Source organism: Anas platyrhynchos, chromosome 6, assembly GCF_047663525.1.
Source record: "Anas platyrhynchos isolate ZD024472 breed Pekin duck chromosome 6, IASCAAS_PekinDuck_T2T, whole genome shotgun sequence".
In the NCBI taxonomy this organism is placed as follows: domain Eukaryota; kingdom Metazoa; phylum Chordata; class Aves; order Anseriformes; family Anatidae; genus Anas; species Anas platyrhynchos.
The window spans coordinates 27,803,671-27,821,754 of NC_092592.1; the positions used below are offsets into that span (position 1 = coordinate 27,803,671).

Consider the following 18,084-nt stretch of genomic DNA (forward strand, 5'->3'; position numbering starts at 1 on the left):
CACAGCCCCCCAGCTCCTTCCCCAGACCCCATATTTCCCCTCACAGCCTCCCCAGCTCCCGTCACAGACCCCCAGCTCCCTCCCCAGACCCGTATCTCCCCTCACATCTCCCCCCAGACCCCGTATTTCCCCTCACAGCCCCCCAACTTCTCCCCCAGCTCCCCTCACAGCCCCTCAGCTCCCCCCACAGACCCCATATTTCCCCTCACAGCCCCCCCCGCTCCCCTCACAGCCCCTCCATACCCCCTATCTCCCCTCACAGTCCCCCCAGCTCCCTCCCCAGACCCCGTATCTCCCCTCACAGCCCCCATTACCCCCCCAACTCCCCTCACAGACCCCTTATTTCCCCTCACAGCCCCCCATCTCTCTCTACAGACCCCCGATCTCCCCTCACAGCCCCCCCAGACCCCATATTTCCCCTCACAGCCCCCTTATTTCCCCCCTCCCCCCCCCCCCCACCAGGGGTCGCGCTCTCAGCGCGCGGCCCCGGAGCCGTGAGGGCGGCGAGGAGGGGGCGGGGCGAGGCGGGGCCTCCCCTCAGCGCCGCGCGCTTCCATTGGCTGCTCCCACCTGTCAATCACCGTCTCCATGGCAACCGCGGGGCCCGCCCCCTTCCCCCCCTCCTCCCTCAGCGCCGCGCCGCGCAGCGCCGCTTGGGCCGGGCCGGGCCGGGGGAAGCGGAGCGGAACCGGAGCGACTCCGGAGCGGCTCCGGAGCGGCTGAGGCGCCGCCATGGAGGGCGTGCGGCCTGCTGGGGGTGCCCCCGCGGCGGGGCCGGGCTCTGGTGCGGGGTCCGGGTCGGGTTCGGGCTCGTTTCCATCGCTCTTCCCGCCGGGGCTGCACGGGATCTATGGGGAGTGCCGCCGCCTCTACCCCGAGCAGCCCAACCCGCTGCAGGTCACCGCCATCCTCAAGTACTGGTCAGTGCTGGGGGGGATTTTGGGGGGTCTGGGGGGGGATTTGGGGGGTTTGGGGGGGAGTAGGAGGGTTAAGGGGGGGTATTGGGGGCTGGGAGGGGGCTATTGGGGTCGTGGGGGGAGTAGTGGGGTCTGAGGGGGGTATTAGAGTCTGGGGGGGATATGGGGGGTATTTGGGGTCTGGGGGGGTGTAATGGGGTCTGGGGGGGAAGTAGTGGGGCTAAGGGGGGGTATTGGGGTCTAGGGGGGGATACTGGGGTCCTGGGGGGAGTAGTGGGGTCTGAGGGGGGACATTGGGGTCTGAGGGGGACATTGGGGTCTGAGGGGAGGAATTGGGGGATATTGGGGTCTGGGGGGGAGTAGTGGGGTCTGGGGGGGATATTGGGGGATATTGGGGTCTGGGGGGAGAGTAGTGAGGTCTGGAGGGGGATATAGGGGGATATTGGGGTCTGGGGGGGAGTAGTGGGGTCTGAGGGGGGAGTAGTGGTGTCTGAGGGGGGATTTGGGGGCTCTGGGGGGCATATTGGGGTCTGAGGGGGGAGTAGTGCAGCTAGGGGTGGAATACTGGGGTCTGGGGGGGGACATTAGGGGACACTGGGGCCTGGGGGGGAGTAGTGGGGTCTGAGGGGGACATTGGGGTCTGGGGGAGGAATATCGGGGTATTGGGGGAGTAGAGGGACTGGAGGGAGCTGTGGGGGCTTGGGGGGGAACTGTGGGGTCGTGGGAGGAGTTGTGGGGTGAGAGGGGTGTTGAGGAAAGAAGTGGGGCTGGGATGGGGGAGCAGCGGGGCTGCAGGGGTTTGGGGGAGCAGGGAGAGCTTTGAGGGGTTTGGGGGTGCAGGGAGAGGTGCAGGGGCTGCAGGCTGAGGCCCGGGGAGATGCCCAGGAAGGTTTGGGGATGCCACAGGGCAGCGTACTGGGTGTCAGGGAGGTGTGGGGCTGGGAGGCAGCTCCAGGGGGATGTGTTTTTGGGGTGACCCACAGCGAGAGATGGGGCTGGTGAGGGCAGGGCATGGGGAAGGAAGCGTGTTTCCCTCGCTGGGTCAGTTCCTTGGGGCTGCAGCTTCCCCTCCTGGCCAGGAGGCTCGGGCTCTGCCTTCTGATCCGGAGTTTGGGGCTCGGGCATGTCTGGGATTAATGGGATTGTGCCAGCCTCGCAGCACGCACTGGGCTTGGTGCCCCTATAAATCAAGGGAAAGCCTCGTTTGGGAAGAAACCTGGCCAGGGTTGCGTGGCATTTTTCATGAAACTTGTCTTTTTTTAATATTTTCAACGCAATTTGTGTGTCTTGGGAGAATTTGTGATTGCTTTTCTCTCCATGGAGCTGTTTCCCCTCTGCCCACGTTGGGTTCCTTCAGCTTGCCCTTAGCACCAGCCAGGGGAAGGTGCCGCCCCGATGCAAACCCCATTTTTCCCCCCCGAGGCCGTGCTTCTTGCTCCTGAATGAGCTCCATGAATAGAGAACGCGAAGCATTTGTACCTGCAGCTTTGAAGTTGGGCTCTTCCTAATAAACTCCTCCGACGCCGCCAGCTCCTGGTGTGAACCCGCGCTGATAGGGAGATTGCGGCGCGAGGTTGAACCGAGGCTGGGGGCGGGAGGATGTGCGAGAGCTGGCCCCAAAATTGGGTCAGCACCTGTGTCAGCAGCCCTGGAGGAGCAATTCTGTCCCGTGTGCGTTCCTCCAGGCTCGGGGATGGTGCTGGCTGCTCCTGAGCTTGTGGGGGCTTCGAGGGTTTGCACATAGGGCAGAGGGTGAGATGCTTAAGGGTTTGTCCTTTTGTCAAAGCACCTGTGCTCCCACGTGAGTCAGAAAAGAACAGTGATGCTCTTTTCAGTGGGGTACGTGCCTCTGGCCCGCGTTAGGAGCTTGCAGCGCAGATACAGCTCCTGCTCCTTTACTCGGAGAGCTTTCTGGTGTTCTTTGCTCTGCAGAAGTTTCAATACGATTTTCCAGAAGGCTTCGTGCTTTAATGGTAAAAACACTGTAGTATTTTTGCACACATGCACTTTGCCTTCCTGTGCTCGATGCTTCCTGGACTTAACCCAACCTTCCTCTTCATTTTTTTCAAGGTAACTGGACCGTGCTAAACTTATCTCTAGCTGTGATTTGGGGCAGGTCCATCTCCCCTTATAGAACCCGTAGAGACATCCCACTTGCCTTGAATAACCTGATTTACCTGAGAACCTTTTTGTTTTTAATGCAGGCTGGGGGGACCTGATCCTCTGGACTACGTCAGCATGTACAGGAATGTGGGCAACCCAGCGCTGAACGTCCCTGAGCACTGGCACTACGTCAGCTTCGGCCTGAGTGACTTGTACGGGGACAACCGTGTGCACGAGTAAGCATCACCCGCGTCCTCTTGCTCTGCGTTGTGTTCTGTGTCACCTCGGGGGGAGTGGAAGTGGAACCCCGTCCTGCTGTCTGTGTTATTTGAACAGCTGTTTTTCTGGGGGGTGACGTGGGCCACAGAAATTCTTCTTGATGCAAAAGAATTTCTGTGTTCCCCTCTTCAAGCTCTGCGTGCAATATATGTCCTTGTTAGTGGTGTAAGTTGAGCGATTTGTGGTTTTGGTTGTTGTTTGTTTTTGTTTTTAACTCCCAGGGAAACTTTTTTTAGCTGAATGTCCCGTGTTTTTCCCTCTTGATAGTCTGCTGTGCTCAAACGCTTCCATCCTGGCTCCTCCCTGTGCATGTTAAATGCCTTCCTCTGGAAAACTGCTGTCAGGGCATTTTTCCTGTTGCTGGCACGGCAGCGTTACTGTCAGCAAGGGGACTGCCACCCAAGTGCCTGCTGTGTGAAGTGTGAATCTGTCCTAACAGAAGTATAAAACAGCTGGCTGGCTTTCCTTCTGCAGTAATGATTACCTTGGGTTGTTGGTGCGGACAGTCTTTAGGAGGTGTTTCGTGTTAGATGGGGCAAGTAGCATGATCTAATCTCGGTATTGTCTTGCTTTCACCGACTTTGCTCCTTAACTGCAGGTAAAATCAGCAGTCACCCAGCTTTCACAGTCCTGGGGCTCTGAACACAGATTGTTTTTAACCAGAAAAAAAAAGAAAAAAGGTTAGGTTGCTGCTGCTGCTGTTCAGTGAAACTCTTGTGCTGTTTCATCGTCGCGGGCTACATATCCCTGATGAATGGCGCAGCAGAAGCCCTGATTTGTTCATCCCAGCTTTTCCTCCTCTGTTTGTCTTGGTTGAGTTTCAGCCAGCAGTCTTTATGGGTTTTGTTTCACCCAGGTGCTTCTCTTGCAACAGCGGCAGTTGAGCAGTTTCTTTAACCTTAGCCACGTCCTCAAGGCGGTTCCTTCTGTTTGTGGAGACAGTGCTGGTTTTCAGAAGTCTCTTTTCAGAGTGGAGTTTACACAGAAACCCAGTGTCACCCAGACCTGCCTGGGGCGTTTTGACCAACACATCTGGCAGCAAACCCCATTCATGAGGTGCTGGGGCAGGGACAGGGTAGGGCAAATAAAAGGTGAAAGAAATGAAAAGGAGTTTAAAGATTTCCTTCCCTTGCTTTCACAAGAGACCCAGCCATGGACACGCAGGCCTTCACACGATGCCTTTGTTCTCAAATCACGAGATTTCATCTTTGCCGCTGAAAAAACGGGGTTGCCAAGATTAGGCAACCTGTGTTTTCCAGCCTCGTTCTGCTGGAAGTTAATTTTGGAGGGAGTAAGTGCTGCGCTGGCTGCTTCTTTTTGGTGGCCTGCCAGCCCGAGGCTTTCTCATGGTGAGAGTGTTCTCCTCGACCACACTCACGCCTGGTGGGTTTGGTAGAGAGCAGCGGGAGGACGTGGGGGTCCCAGCTGAAGACACGAAGGGTGAGGAATGGCTTTAATGTGCTTGTATGAGTGAAGAAGCAAATTGTGTAAGGACAAAAACCTCGGCATCTCTCAAACACTGAGCGTGAAGTGATCAGCAGGTAGGTGAGCACTGGGGACGGGCAGGGGGAAGGAGCTCAGCCCCACCAGCAGTTCTGTTCCCTGCTCCCAAAACACGACTGCCACGTGGACTGCATGGCTCCGGACTGGCACTTTGTGTGCTCAAGAAGCTCTCATTATCCAGGAGGGAGTGAGAAAGCCCCTATTTATGGTCTCTGCTGCTCAAAGCACTTGGAAATTCTGCTGTCCCAAGGCATCCTGCGGGATGGCTGGCAGGAGAGCGGGACGACAGGGCTGTTGTTTAAATCCTGGGAAGATTTCCTGTAAAGCTGGCGTGGCACTGAACTCTGCTCACTTACTGGCCAGCAGAGACAGCTGCTGGTCTGTGGCTTTTGGTTTGTTTTCCAACTCTTCCTGCAAGGAGCACAGAGCTGGACCTGCCCATGACAGCGAGGTTGCGGCGATAGTCGCGTGTCCCTGACCTCGCTGCCTTTCATCCTTTGGAGGACAAATATCACTGCCAAGGACCGTTTCAATCTCCCCACTTGACTTTGGGTAACACCTGGCTTATTTCTCGTGGACCTCTTCTGGTGATAGGGGACAATCTGAACCAATTACACTGCAGTACCAAATGAGAAGGGCTTTTTGATGATTTTTTGAGTGATGCAGGGCTGAGCTGAAGGCCCCTATATTTTTATTTATAATGGGATAGCAACCAGATGTAGCGCGTAACATGAAAATGTTGACTTGAATTTATATTTTTTAATAAGAACCTGAAAAGCCTGAAGTGGAGCTCTCCCTGTGCCTCCTCGTTGACAGATTTATTTTCAGCTAAAACAGCACCGTTTCCTGCTCTGCTTCAATACCAGCTCCATGCACACAGAATAACGGGGAAGAGATCTCAGAATTTCAAACAGGGGAAACCCTTTTTCATTTAAAAACGCTCAGTGCTTCATGGCATAATGGCAACCACGACACAGCTGTGCGGGGCTGATGGTGCTCGAAATCCGAAATCCTGACGTCAGGGCGGCGTTAGGGAGCCGCAGGCCTTGCAGGGGGGTTGCCAAGCCCCTCTCCTGGCAGTAAGTCCCTCCAGTGGAGCGTGCTGCACCACTCGAGTGGCAGCAGAAGACCTTCTGGGATGTTTTAGCAAGTTAATTGCCATTTCCAACTTTTTCTGTCTACTTTAAAATCAAAACGGATGGGTAACTGCTTGAACTTAGCGAGCAGGGTTAGAGTACAGCCTTGTGCTTCTTTTTTTGACTGCTTTTGCTTTCTGAAAGAGAAGAGTCATTCACTGCAGCGATGAATGAGTGCACAGGGTGTGAACCTGTGGCCATGGGATGGGTCCCACTCCCTCTTCCATCCTGCAGGGGACACATCGCCGTGCAGAGAAGTTGCTCCTGTAGCTCCCCGAGCGCTCACCCTTTTTGTTAGGTTCACAAGTGCCTGGGAAATGAAGCTTGTGATGCGATTCCTGAGAACCTGGAAGAGTCTTGCGTGTATTCAAACTGCAAGGCTGTCACTCAGAGCCACGGCAGGAAGCAAAACTGCAATTACGGCTGGGTTACGAGATAAGGTTTGTACGCGGGGCCTGCCCACATCCCAAGAAGAAACACACCAACCGCGTTTTGATGTTTAGCCTTTTATGTAAATGCCAATAATTGGGTTTCCCAACCTACACAAACTTCACGTCGACGAGGGCTTGTTTTTTTTTCCTCTCTTCTTTTTCGTGGCAGCCTGCCAGGGGGCTGAGTGCAGCACCGGGATAACGGGGTGGCTCCGTGGGTGGTGCCTCCCCGTGAAAGGTGAGGGTAAGCGTGAGCCCTTCACCATCTCCCCGTCCAGCTTGTGCTCCGCTGCCTTGTGTAGCTCCTCTGAATGACCGGGGCTTGTAAAAGGGCAAGGATGCTTGTTAGAGCCGGGAGGAAGAAAAAAAGGAGCGCCAAACTGGATCAGGTAACAAACGCGAGGCTTGCGGAGGGGTGGATGTTTTCTGGAAGGCTTTTTCCGAGGCTGAAAGGAGGCTGAAAAGAGTATTTAGAAAATAGGCTGAAAGTTGGAACGAGCGCTCTCTTTCTTTCGAGTGCACGCTGGCTTCTCTTTTGAGCCCGCATGAATGTAGGATGGAGTGGTGCTGACAGCTGTCACTTTAGTGGCCTCTTAGTTCTGCAGCCTTTCATAAATTTAAAAGCTCGCTGCCCTCCGCTTGCCAGCCTTTAGCCTTAAATTTTGGTATTTAATGGGTCCCTAAGTGCTTTCTAAGCCACAAGCCTGAAGCAGCGCTGAAATATTACACCGAACTCCAAGGTGACAGGGAGCTCTTTCTAAAAGCCGGGGACGACTCTGCCCTCCTTTGTCTTCACCAAAATGCAGTAAAACAAAGAGCCTCTGAGGAGACAGTAAATTAGAGGTGGATGGCGGTGGTTGTTACGGATCAATATTTCAGAGGAGATTTTGAAACAGCGCTGATAGAAAACAGGATGCAAGTGGAGAAATGAAAGATCGAACCAGTCTGGGAGCCAAGCATGAAATTCCAGGAAAATTACTAAAACCCCAAAGTTTTCTTCCATCATTTGTGGTGTCCAGTTCCTTGCCAGCGTGGGATTGAAGCATGCTTGATGCAGGAGACCCTCAGGAGCACTTTTGAGATACCAGCATGGAGCTGCCAGCACCTCCTCATCCTCACCTTGCTGCACTCAGCTGCTAGTTCTGAAGCCAGGTGACACCGACTCCTTGGTACCACTTCAGGGTGTGGATAGGGAAGCGAGGTTGAGTTTGGGGACAGATCTTCAAGTTGAGGGCCTTCTGGGAATTGTTGCTGGAGAATAGAGCCCCTGCTAGAGGGAATGGCATGGGCATGGACACGGTAAGTGAATTGAGGAATGAGGTGCCAGAGCTCAGACTGGAGGAGGGAAGAGTTTGAGATGAGTGCTGAACCCTCCTCTTCTTACTCATTCTGCTCATCCAGCAGAGGCTAAACCCAAATGTGGTGCTTATTTTTCTGATCAGTCATCTTTCTGAGGCAGAGGGGAGAGGAAATGTTGTGGCAGCTCTCTCCCACATGTGTTCTCTGGTGTCTAGAGATGCAGTTGTGCTTCCACGATGCCTGCTGGAAGCACTTGTGGGTCCCTCTCTTCTGTCTGCTTGGTCTGGGGGCGCCTCATCCTTTGCAGAGCTTTGAATTTGAGCAACGGGTTCAAAAATGGGGATGTTTTAAAGACCCACAGGTGTGATGTAACATTCAATTCCACATTTCCCCAGCAGAAACCATCTCGACCAAGCATCGTGCCCACTTCCACACCCCGTTGGTGGTGTCCCCCGATGGCTGGGGCACCACACCGGGACTAGGCCTTGCGTTCCTCTGCTGGGGACAGACCTCCCTTGAAGCTATGGGCACCATGGGGAAACCTTTTTTTTCCCCTCCTCCCATGCAGAGAGTGCACTTGGCTTCCAAATATCATTTGCTGGAGGTAGTTAGCACCGTTAATGACGTGGAGGATGGAGGCCACCTACGGAGAGGGCTGCTCCGTGTGCCTGCGGAGCTCGCGGGACCAGAGCACGCCTGAGCTGTGCTAGGCTTGGAATTATTTTTTTGTGAAGCATCGAAGGAAATTCGTTTAATGTTTGCTGTAAAGTAGTCGAATTTACAAGAAAGGCCTGTTTTCAATAAAAAAGGAAGAGATTGGATGTAAGTTTACAGCTGAGCGTTCCCGAAAGCAAGGCCGGCTTCCTGCTCGGTAGCGCATCTGCGCGTGCATCCTGGTAAGAGGAGCCTCTGCTGCCACGCAGGGCCGGGGCACGGCGTTCAAAGCAGGCGATTTCTGTTCTGTCAGCAGAAATGCATCTGCGAGCTCGGCGTTTGGGGGGGGAGTTGGCCCCAGCCAGGGCTCCCTTGCTGTCATCTGGCTGGGCTGGCGCTGGGCGAGCTCGCGCGCTCCGCTCTCCCAGCGGGTTCAGCCTGCCGGGAGGAGGAGCGATGGGAGATCAAACCTGGGTCTTCCTCTGCGAGATTGCTCAGCTTGATAAAGATCAGCTTAGGATGTTCTAAAAAGCAGTAATTAAAAGATAAAGTTGGTTTTTGTCTTGGTGGGACACGAAGGTAAAAGCATTTCTTCGTCTGTGTGGCCGCTCCAGCTGTGAGATCAAAGGAAAGCTGACTTCTTTTTTTTTTTTATCCTTTTGCTTGCTGGAATAACGACACTAGCAAAATTAACGTTTAAAAAGATGCATCTGAATGCTGTTACTCAGACCTAATCCCTTTTCCTCCTCAATGCTGGGAGCGTGCCTTGCTAGCTGGTGCAGTGCTAGGGTAGCGTGTGTGCATCGTGGTGGGACGGTGGTTGCCAATTAGCAGATTTATTTTAAAATTTGAGCTATCAGCATTTCCCCCCCCTCTCCCCCGAGCTGCAAACCCCACGGTGATTACTAAACTCGTCTGCCTTTCTACTGTCACCTCAATTTTGAATCAAGGCCCAATAGGCAGTGACACCAGGCGAACAAAGGAGGGCTGTAAATCTTTGGTGGTCTCCCATTCACATGGTATTCCCTCCCCTGGACAAAGGGGTGGCGAGGGCTCCGGGTGCCACGCTGCCTCCAAGGGATGGTAAACAAGGGATGGATGGCTTGGGGGAGGCATTTGTGATCAGTTGACAAAGCTGATTCGGGTAGCTGGGATGCCACCTGACAAAGAGGCCTGAGGTTTAAAGAGAGATTCTGCTGGGGCTCTTGAGAACAAAAAAGGAGAGGGGGAAAAAAAGCCCAGAAAAGTGTTTTTTGCAGGATGTAACCAGGGTGGGAGGAGGTGAAGAGGGACTCGGCCATTCTTGGGGAGCTCTGATTTAAGCCCAGAGGGTAGAAACAAGGGAAGGAGGGAGGGGAAGGGTGCACAGATGGCTCATTGTTTTGTCTAGCTCGGCATTCTTGCACTGCCCAAGCGAAGGGCGATTGTTTTAAAATCCCTTTTTGCAAGGGGAGCTGTTTGCTTTTCAGCTATCGCTCGTCCCTGAAGATGCAAACTGTAAACCAGAGGGGCTGGGCTTTGCCACCCCCGTGTTTTGGAGGGTCAGGGCACGGGGTGCTTGCGGGGCAGCAAGGCATCACCCATAGGGGAACAGGGAAAGAGATGCAGCAGTGGGGAGAAGGATGCACACAGGGGCTGATGGAAAGCAGCATCCACCCTGGAGAGCTGTACCAAGGGCTGAAACATGGCATAAACCTGGCACGTACCCAACCTGCAAAGATCCTGATGTACAACCCAGTTTTCTTACAGTATTTATTTTTTATTTATTTTTTTGTAGCCCATGGCTCATTAGCCCGGAGAACCACGCGGCAAATTCTATACTGTTATTCTTTCTACCGGTGCAGCTCCTTCCCCCGCCTCCCCTGGGGATTGTTGTGGCCTTTCTGGAGCTTTCTGGGGGCCTTTTTTTGGCATGGTCGACAAAAATAAACCATAAAGGCTGCTGTTGTTATGAATAAGGCTCAACAGGGGAATTTTACCAGTAGAAGTACAGCAATATAATTATACTGGTAGACTAGTTACAGTAAATTTCCTCATGAAGACAAGCCTTAAGTTGACATTTCCTAGCTAAGTTGAATCCATATGTATAACCTTATTACGCAGAAATAATGCGTCTCTGGGCCTTGAATTCCTTTTTACCCAGAAGAGTAACACTGAGCAGAAAAGCAGAGAAGTCGATGTTCGAAGATGGATGGGGGATTTTCGGTAACAATGGCTGTGAGGAGTTATATGCTGAACCCTTTTACTGAGTAGGTTATTTCTCAGAGAGTGAACAGGAGTTTTATTTTCCCTGAAATTACAGCTCAGCCCCCAAGGGTCTTTCCCTACCTGTTGAGTGCGTGAAGACTTCTTGCGGTGCTCATCAGTGTATTTTTGAATGCACCCTTTGCAATGAAAGAAGACCAGATAACAGCTTGGCAAGTAGAGAGGCATTGTCTTGATTTCTGCAGCTGATGAAGTGAAAGCTCAGGGATCGCATCCCAGATCCAGCAGGACACACAGGTGTCCAAACTCGGGTTGAAATCTGGAGCTCAGGCTCCTCACAGCTCCTGAATACCTATTGTGCCTTGAGCTGATTTATCATGCAGCTGAGAACTTAATTGTGCCAGTGTCCTAAAAATGTGGTAAAGGGTCTGCTGAACTTCTTTCCTGCCTTTTTCTTTTTACCTGTGCTCTTTAGCCAGAAGGAAGGTAATGGGAGACACCGTTATAAACCGTGTTCATGTTCCACATGACCTGTTAGAGCCCCAGACTTTTAGGCAATGCTGCAAACAACAAGCTGTAGCTGTCAGCGGAGCTTCTAACTTTGGGTTTTTCTCTTATTCTTTCCACTCTCCCATCCTGCTTTTGAAAGCCGCTTTTGTTATGCGAATGGATTCCTCCCAGCAGCTGCAGAACTTTCCGCAGTAGGAGCTAGGAAGGAGCCAGCAGACAGCGCGAGGAAAGTTGGTGCCCTTTCCCCAGCTGCTCACCAAGCACAGCCACGCTGCCCTTCCAGCCACGCTGGCCCTTTGCTTATGTCCTTTTGGTTGGCAGGGTTGCAGCCGAGCCCTTAGGTGAAGTTTGAGATGTTTGAAGCTTTTTTTTTTTTTTATTATTTATTGTGAAGTTCTTCTGGCTGGGAGGTGGGAGGCCTGGGTGGCTCCACAGGGAGCCCTCGAGCTAAAAAGCATGGCCAGGCCTCTAGTTGCTTGATTTCATATAGACTTTATTTATTCTTTTATTTTGAATATGTGTTTTGGGAAATGTAAGGATGAAACGATTTGGTCTTGTCAATTTGATCATGACCGTAGCAGGAGATCAAACCGTCGCCAACTGGTGCAGCTACATCTTTGTGCCATAAAACAGAAAATAAAACGAAAACTGCCCTCATGCGGACGTCTTTTTTTGCTGGGGTAAAGGGTGACGTATTCCGTGCAGCCTCCTGTTTCATATTTTGGTGCCTTACTCATTTCCCACTTTCGGCATTTGTCCATGCTGTGCAGAATGTGGAGTTAATTTCCCAGCTTTGCTGTGACCTTTACAGCCGGAATATACAGGCATTTGCTATATGATGTGTGTCACATTACCATCTGAAGTGGGGAAGCAGCGTTGCTTTCCATCTGAGCATCAAATTCCTGAGTAACTCGTCGAGGATGGCAGGATGTTGGCAGTAGGCAGGGGGCTCAAACCTAGATCACCCGGATGCTGTTTTACGACCGTGAGGGTATTTATTCTGCAGCTTCTTGACGTAGTGTCAGTAACGAAGCAGATAACTTTGGCACAGACAGGGCCGTTTGCCCTTAATCTCCAAGCACACATTCATACACGTACAACATAAAACGCTCTGGCACTCTCCAGAACGGGAGGATAAAGCTTCCAAGCCTCTCGAGCTCGAAGGGATTAACCCCCAGCAGCTAAGCAGGATCCTATCCTTCTTCCAGATACCACTACTTTAATGGCACGGACAGCTGAACCTCAAAGCAGCAACCCCTAAATTGCCTTAATTTGGCAATTTAGCCCATTAAAGTGCCCTGAAAGCTGCTGGTGGTTTACTTTGACACGCAGGGCTGGAGGCAGCGTGGTTCTGGAGCTGGTTCACGTGTGGGTGGGCAGGAGCCGAGCACAGGAACTGCTTCTCTCAGAGTGAGTTTAACTTGTGTGTTTGTGAATTATCAGCTGCGAGTCCTGTCAGCTTGGCTGTGGGCACCGGCAGTAAAAGTCCATACCTGTGCTCTTGGCCATAATGCTCTGTAGGGTCGCTTGGGTTGGAAGAAACCTCTGGTAGTCTCCAGTTAATGCCAGATCAGAGGGCGGCTTCCCCAGCCTCTCTGGATCCTGTGCCAGGGTCTGACAGCTATGGTAGGAGGGGAGAAGGAAAACCAAGCAACTTCCTGATGTATACAATACAAATTTCCATTGACTTTTGTTATTTTGCTGCGATTCTCAGAAGGGCCTGGTGCTGTCCGCACTCCATTTTAATGTCATTTGTGCTCCTGGTGCTTCTCTCATGCCTGAATGATTATGATTGAGGGGTCTCCAAGCTGGCCTGTCTGTCAGTAAGGCAAAGTACACACAATTTCTGTGCTGCAGGTATCTAAAGCCACTGGAAAACCGTCCTGTTATCGTGTGATGCAAGTGCCACTGCCACGTGAGGCAGTCTGGCTGCAGGGTTAGGTGTAGTGTGGACTTGACACTGTGGTCTGGAGGGTTAGAGGAGAAATCTGGAAATCTGGTGTATCGGTATTCATTGTTTGCAGAAACTGGTTTTAAAAAAAAGAAAATCTTCAGCCTTCAGGGACAAGATTGTTACCAGCTGAGTTTTGAATAAGTTGAATGGTAAAATGTGTGGAATCAGTGTTGTGGATGTGCGAGCGAAACTTCGACTGAAGTATTTTCTTTCCCTTCTTCTCCATAGTATCATTGCTGAATGGGAGGTCAGTGAGGCAGAGCTCTGCTTTCATACTGGCCAGTAGCACAAATTGACAAATTTCACTCTGGTCTGTCTGAATTGGATTTTTCTGAGGGGATCCTACGTGAGTGTTTCAGCGAGCTGAGAAACCTGCCTCCACCGAGCTGCGGAGGGAGCGCCTCTGCATCTGTTTGGATTTAGATGTTGGACTAATTCTCTCAAAACAATTTCTGTTGCTGTTTCTAGAAAGGTTTTCCATTTGCGTGATGGCAAACACATTTGATGGGACGTGCTGCAAGAGCAAGCTCTCAGCAACAGCTTCGGGCCTAGCCGTAGGCTGCGTGTCACCGTCACCCCGATTTTACCTCAGAAATCTTTGGGCATGTGTTCTGTTTGCATCCGTCATTTTCCCTGCTTGTTTGTGAAGCATTTTTTTTTAAATAAACCAGGGTAGAAGTGAGTAAGAAGTCCAGTAAGACTTTGTGTGTGCGGGTTTGGGGCAGTGAGAGCTCGTGGAATTTCCTGCCGAGCGCTCTGAAGAGATAACCATCTGACGGCCAGATAACCGCTCCCTGCTCTCTCAGATGGTTTTACGTTTTTCCTCAAAATTGATGCTTTTCTCAAGGCCGAGAGACAATCCAGGAGATTACATGACTAAGCAGGTGCGTTTTAGCTGAAACAACTCTTCTGGAGAGCTTTTAAGCCTTTGGTGTAGGGGGGCTGCTGCACTTTCATACGAAATTTCTTGAGCGGAGCGCCTCAGCGTGCCGTCGGGGCTCTCAAATGAGCCTTCTGCGTTGTTTGACAGCTGCACTAAAAACAACCATTTCCTGTTGGGCAAGATGCTGGACGTACGAGGTAGGGTCACTTTAATTTTATTTTTCCCATTAACTGCTGGAATCTGCGAACGATTTGCTCGTGGGGGTAGGACATTGTGTGAGGCGCCTGGAGTCTGAAGGCAGAAGGCTGGCTCGGAGTAAACTTGTTCGGGGCACATCAGCTCTTGCCCAACATCCTGCCCTGGAGATGGAGACGGGGAGGTGTTGAACTCAGACGGCCCTGCCAGCCTGCTCAGGGCTTTGCCTTGGTTTTTAGCCAGGAGACCACCCTTTGTGTGACTTGTTTGCAACCAGATGGGAGCAGGGAGAGGGAATGGCGCACATCTTGATTTTTCTCAGGGAGGACTGGTGAAGTCTGTCAGGTCAGACAGTGCCCTGATGCTTCTTGCTACAGCAGCCCTCCCTGTTGCTAATAGCAGTATCCTTGCTAGCTGATAGCCCCCTGGGATGGTTAATAGCTGTGCAGTCCTCAAACCGGAGCAAAACCTCGGCCTTGCAGGACTTTGGTCTCACCAAGCAGAGTTGAGGCCTTGTCTGTCAGCTCGGCTTTAATTGACTTCTTGAACTAATCAGGTGTCCCGGTACTGCTGCTGGGAGCTATGGATTAACAATTACTGGCGCTTCTTTCTTTGAGGCAGAATTAAGACTGCCTTATGATGGAAATAACAGCAGCTCCTGCTGCTGCCAGAGCTGGAAATGCAGCGATGCTTATTTCTGCAGCCTTCAAAACAACATCAGAGCGGCTCGCAAACAGCAGAGCAGGAAGCTTTGTCTTTGTGGAAGACACGAAGAAATGCAATTAAGGAATCGATGCAAAAGGCAGCAGAAGCAATTTCACAAAAGTAGCAGGGACGGAGCTAAAAGCTGGAGCTGGGGTAAGTCAGCGTGGTGCCCTGCGAGCCCGCCCTCGCCTTGCTTCCAGAAGAAACCCACTTCATCTCACTGTGGTTGCTGGTAGTGGAGCTGTAACTCCTGAAAACGCACTCCTAACTATCCTCCAGTACCCTGAAAGAGCGTTCTTGTTGTTCCCTGGCTGAAATAAATGTAGTGAATGAAGGGCCAGCATTTCCCTACGTAAACTCCCATTTTCGGGGACTGGTACATCCAATATATTTATATACACATACTCTTCAACTCTCAAAAAATAAACACCCAGTACACTCTGCTCCTTGTCCGGTGCTGCGGAGCTTTTAACAGCAGACATTCAGAAATGCTGCCATTTTGCACGGCAACAAAGCAAATCTTTTCTTCTTCCTTGCAAAAGTGGGAAAGAAAATGCTTTGGCAAATTGCTTTGATTTAAACTGAAAAGCCTCTGGTTTTTAGAGCTGCTTTTAAAGCAAAAGGCTAGTTTGGCTTTTGATCCTCTTAAGCTGGGTTATTTGATGTGAAAAACGCCCTTGGTACTCCGCTGCGGAGGGGAGCAGCCTTTCAGCTCTCTGTGTGTGGCTTCAGGAGAGGGCTGGCAGCGCACAGGGTGGTGGGGGGCTCGAGGAGGCTGCCTGCACGGCTCTGTAAATAAAGGGGCCTCTTATTTCTTTGGATTCTTTTGCTGGAACTAAATATCATGATCAGTGAAACTCTTACCTCATTAAAGGAACAAGCCAGACGTCTTCAGCCCGTGTGCAGCGCTGCAATGTGGTCTGTTCTGCTGAGCTGATTTGCTAGCAGATAAAGAGTTTTAAACCGAAGAATGGCGTGTAATATATGACCTTGGCTTTCAAACGGTTTGTTTTTGTTCATGCGACAAAATAAGGTTTTGATATTAAATATAGGGGTGGATTTGACTTGGCAGATACCAGAGCCTGCCATTAGTGCTGTAGCCATAATATAAAACTATCTGATGTGTGCCAGTGGGCATGCAGCAAGCCAAGAATTTCTCCATCGATGTTTGTTTTTGTGAAAACTTACCCGGCTGCTTCAGAATGGGGTTGGCTGCAGAGGTGGTGCCCTCTCTTGTTGGAGGGGGCAAAGAATTGGCAGGCACAACACCATCCATGCTGCCTCTTTGTAGTTAGTATCTCGAGTGTTTAGGCAAAATGAGGATTTTTTTTTTTCTGTAGTGTTTTGGGGGTGTTCAAAGAAAAACCGTTCAATCAAAAGTGCAGAGTTCAGCAGAAATCGGGCATAGACCAAACTATGTGAAGTATTCGGATCTGTTAGTACAGAAACTTAATGCTGTGTTGCAATTTTCAGTTTATGTACCTGGGGCTATGCATGGATACAAAACGTGCGTTTTGAGGGCTCCTTCTCGCACACGTGCTGTCAGCACGTTGGTTGGGTTGGCTCCGTCGTCTTCCTGTAGAGCTGAGACACTCCTGGACTCTTGTAACCGTGTTGAACAATAACTTAAAAATAAAATAAAAAAGGAAAAACCATGCAAACAAAGAAACCAGCACCAAAGAGCTGAAATCTTGCCTCTGTGGAACAAAAACCATGTAATAAAGGTATTACCTTGAGAGTTTACACAGGAGCCAGGGTCAGGCCACCCCACGAGCAGCAAAGGTGCTTTGCAGCGAGCTCGTATGGGTGCAGGCAGCACGGAGCTTCAGCAATGAGTAGGAAGAGCCCTGAACACAGCTCCCCACAGCTTCCTCATGTGTGCTGTACCAGGACTTCTGAAGAGTGCTTGATTTGCAGGATTGTATGTTCAAAGTCACCACGCCGCCCATCAGGTAGGAGGAGGTAGAATCACTTTTTGGGCTGTCCTCGCTGTTCCCTACACCATTTTCTGTGGATACGAAGCTTTTTCAAGTCTGCACTTTTCAGAACATTATTTTTTTTTTTAGCTTGTTGGTTGATGGAGGCCAGCTTGAGGATGCTCCAGTGGTTGGGTTGTTAGCTCATTTTTGGGAAGTCACTCATGATTAATTCCCCAATTGTGGGTGGCTGCTTCCCTGGGATAGGTGCATTTTTTGTCTTGTTGAACCAAAATGAAAACCTCTGTGTGGGATCGAAGCCATTTCCTTGGTCCTCCACTCCTATGTGGAGGAGCAGTTGATGTGTCTAGCTGTCTTGAGCTCCTTACAGGACAAACTGAGACCTGAGGCTGGTAGAAAATCCACAATTCTGAATTCCTGCCATAGTCTTGTCTCAACTTCTAGGGATTTCAGGATTTATTCCTGGCTACTTGCTGATTGAAATGAGCGCCTGTTAGGAAAGGCAACCTGGGAGTCAGTGGTTGAGAATAAAATTCACTTCATACATCGTGTAGCTGGATCCTGGGATTGAAGGATTTATGGGCGGTTGTTCATTGAGAGAAATTTTATGGCAGCTGTTGAAACTATTTTGACTTGTTTTCAAACACAAGACTTTCTTGGAAGAATAAAAGCAAAAGCTTTGGCAAAAATGTTAACCGAAAATGACTATCCTAATTGCATTCTGAAGATTAATAATTCTTTCTTTCTATGGGAGATCTATCTGAATTAAACAAAAGTTTTAGTAGTCCATCAAGCTTTTAAAGTCACGTGGCACAATTTCTTCAAAAACAACCAACCAATCTAAAATTAAGTGAGCTCAGATCAAAGACTTTATCAACTGAAACCTTTGAGCAGCTGTACAGTACAGGTGAATTGCATGTATTTAAAGTTTTACTCCCACAAAAGTCTTTTCAGCAATCTGTGTCCATTAATTATTCTAAAACTTTTTAAATATAATCTTTAAATACAAACCTCTTACAAAATAGGATTTTTCTGACAATTCACTGCTGCCTTAAAAAGCTGAGCATTAGAAGCATTGCACACTATTGTATTTTTGAGTGGTTTTTGATGGTTATGCATCTTTTGATACTCTTGAGATTTTTTTTTTAGCATCTTAAAAGGGAAATAACTTCCTGCTCCTGTACATACCTTTTACTCTATATATTTTCTAGCAATTCTCTGAGTAGCTCCTTTATTACCATACAAAAAATAAGGTGAGTTGCATTGCCTGTCAGCTTTTTTCCTCTTTGCAACCACTGGCATGTTGCAGGCCAGCGTTGTTCTCTTAACTTCGCATCTTGCTTTAAATTTGTTGGAAACCCACCTGAACACTT

General features: G+C 50.4%; 1 protein-coding gene across 7 annotated transcripts in view; it reads left to right on the plus strand.

The window, feature by feature from the left end:
* The first annotated feature begins 604 nt into the window (after nucleotides 1–604).
* SUFU (SUFU negative regulator of hedgehog signaling) overlaps nucleotides 605–18,084 on the plus strand; it is an 83,832-nt gene continuing 66,352 nt past the window's right edge. For 3 of the 7 annotated variants that reach the window (XM_038180998.2, XM_072039742.1, XM_072039741.1), the window contains exons 1-2: nucleotides 605–920; nucleotides 3,122–3,256. In XM_038180998.2, coding sequence (XP_038036926.2) covers nucleotides 733–920; nucleotides 3,122–3,256 — 323 coding nt within the window. In that variant the 5' untranslated portion in view covers nucleotides 605–732. The remainder of the gene's footprint in view (nucleotides 921–3,121; nucleotides 3,257–18,084) is intronic. The other 4 variants (XM_072039739.1, XM_072039740.1, XM_027460623.3 and 1 more) reach the window with 2 other exon arrangements.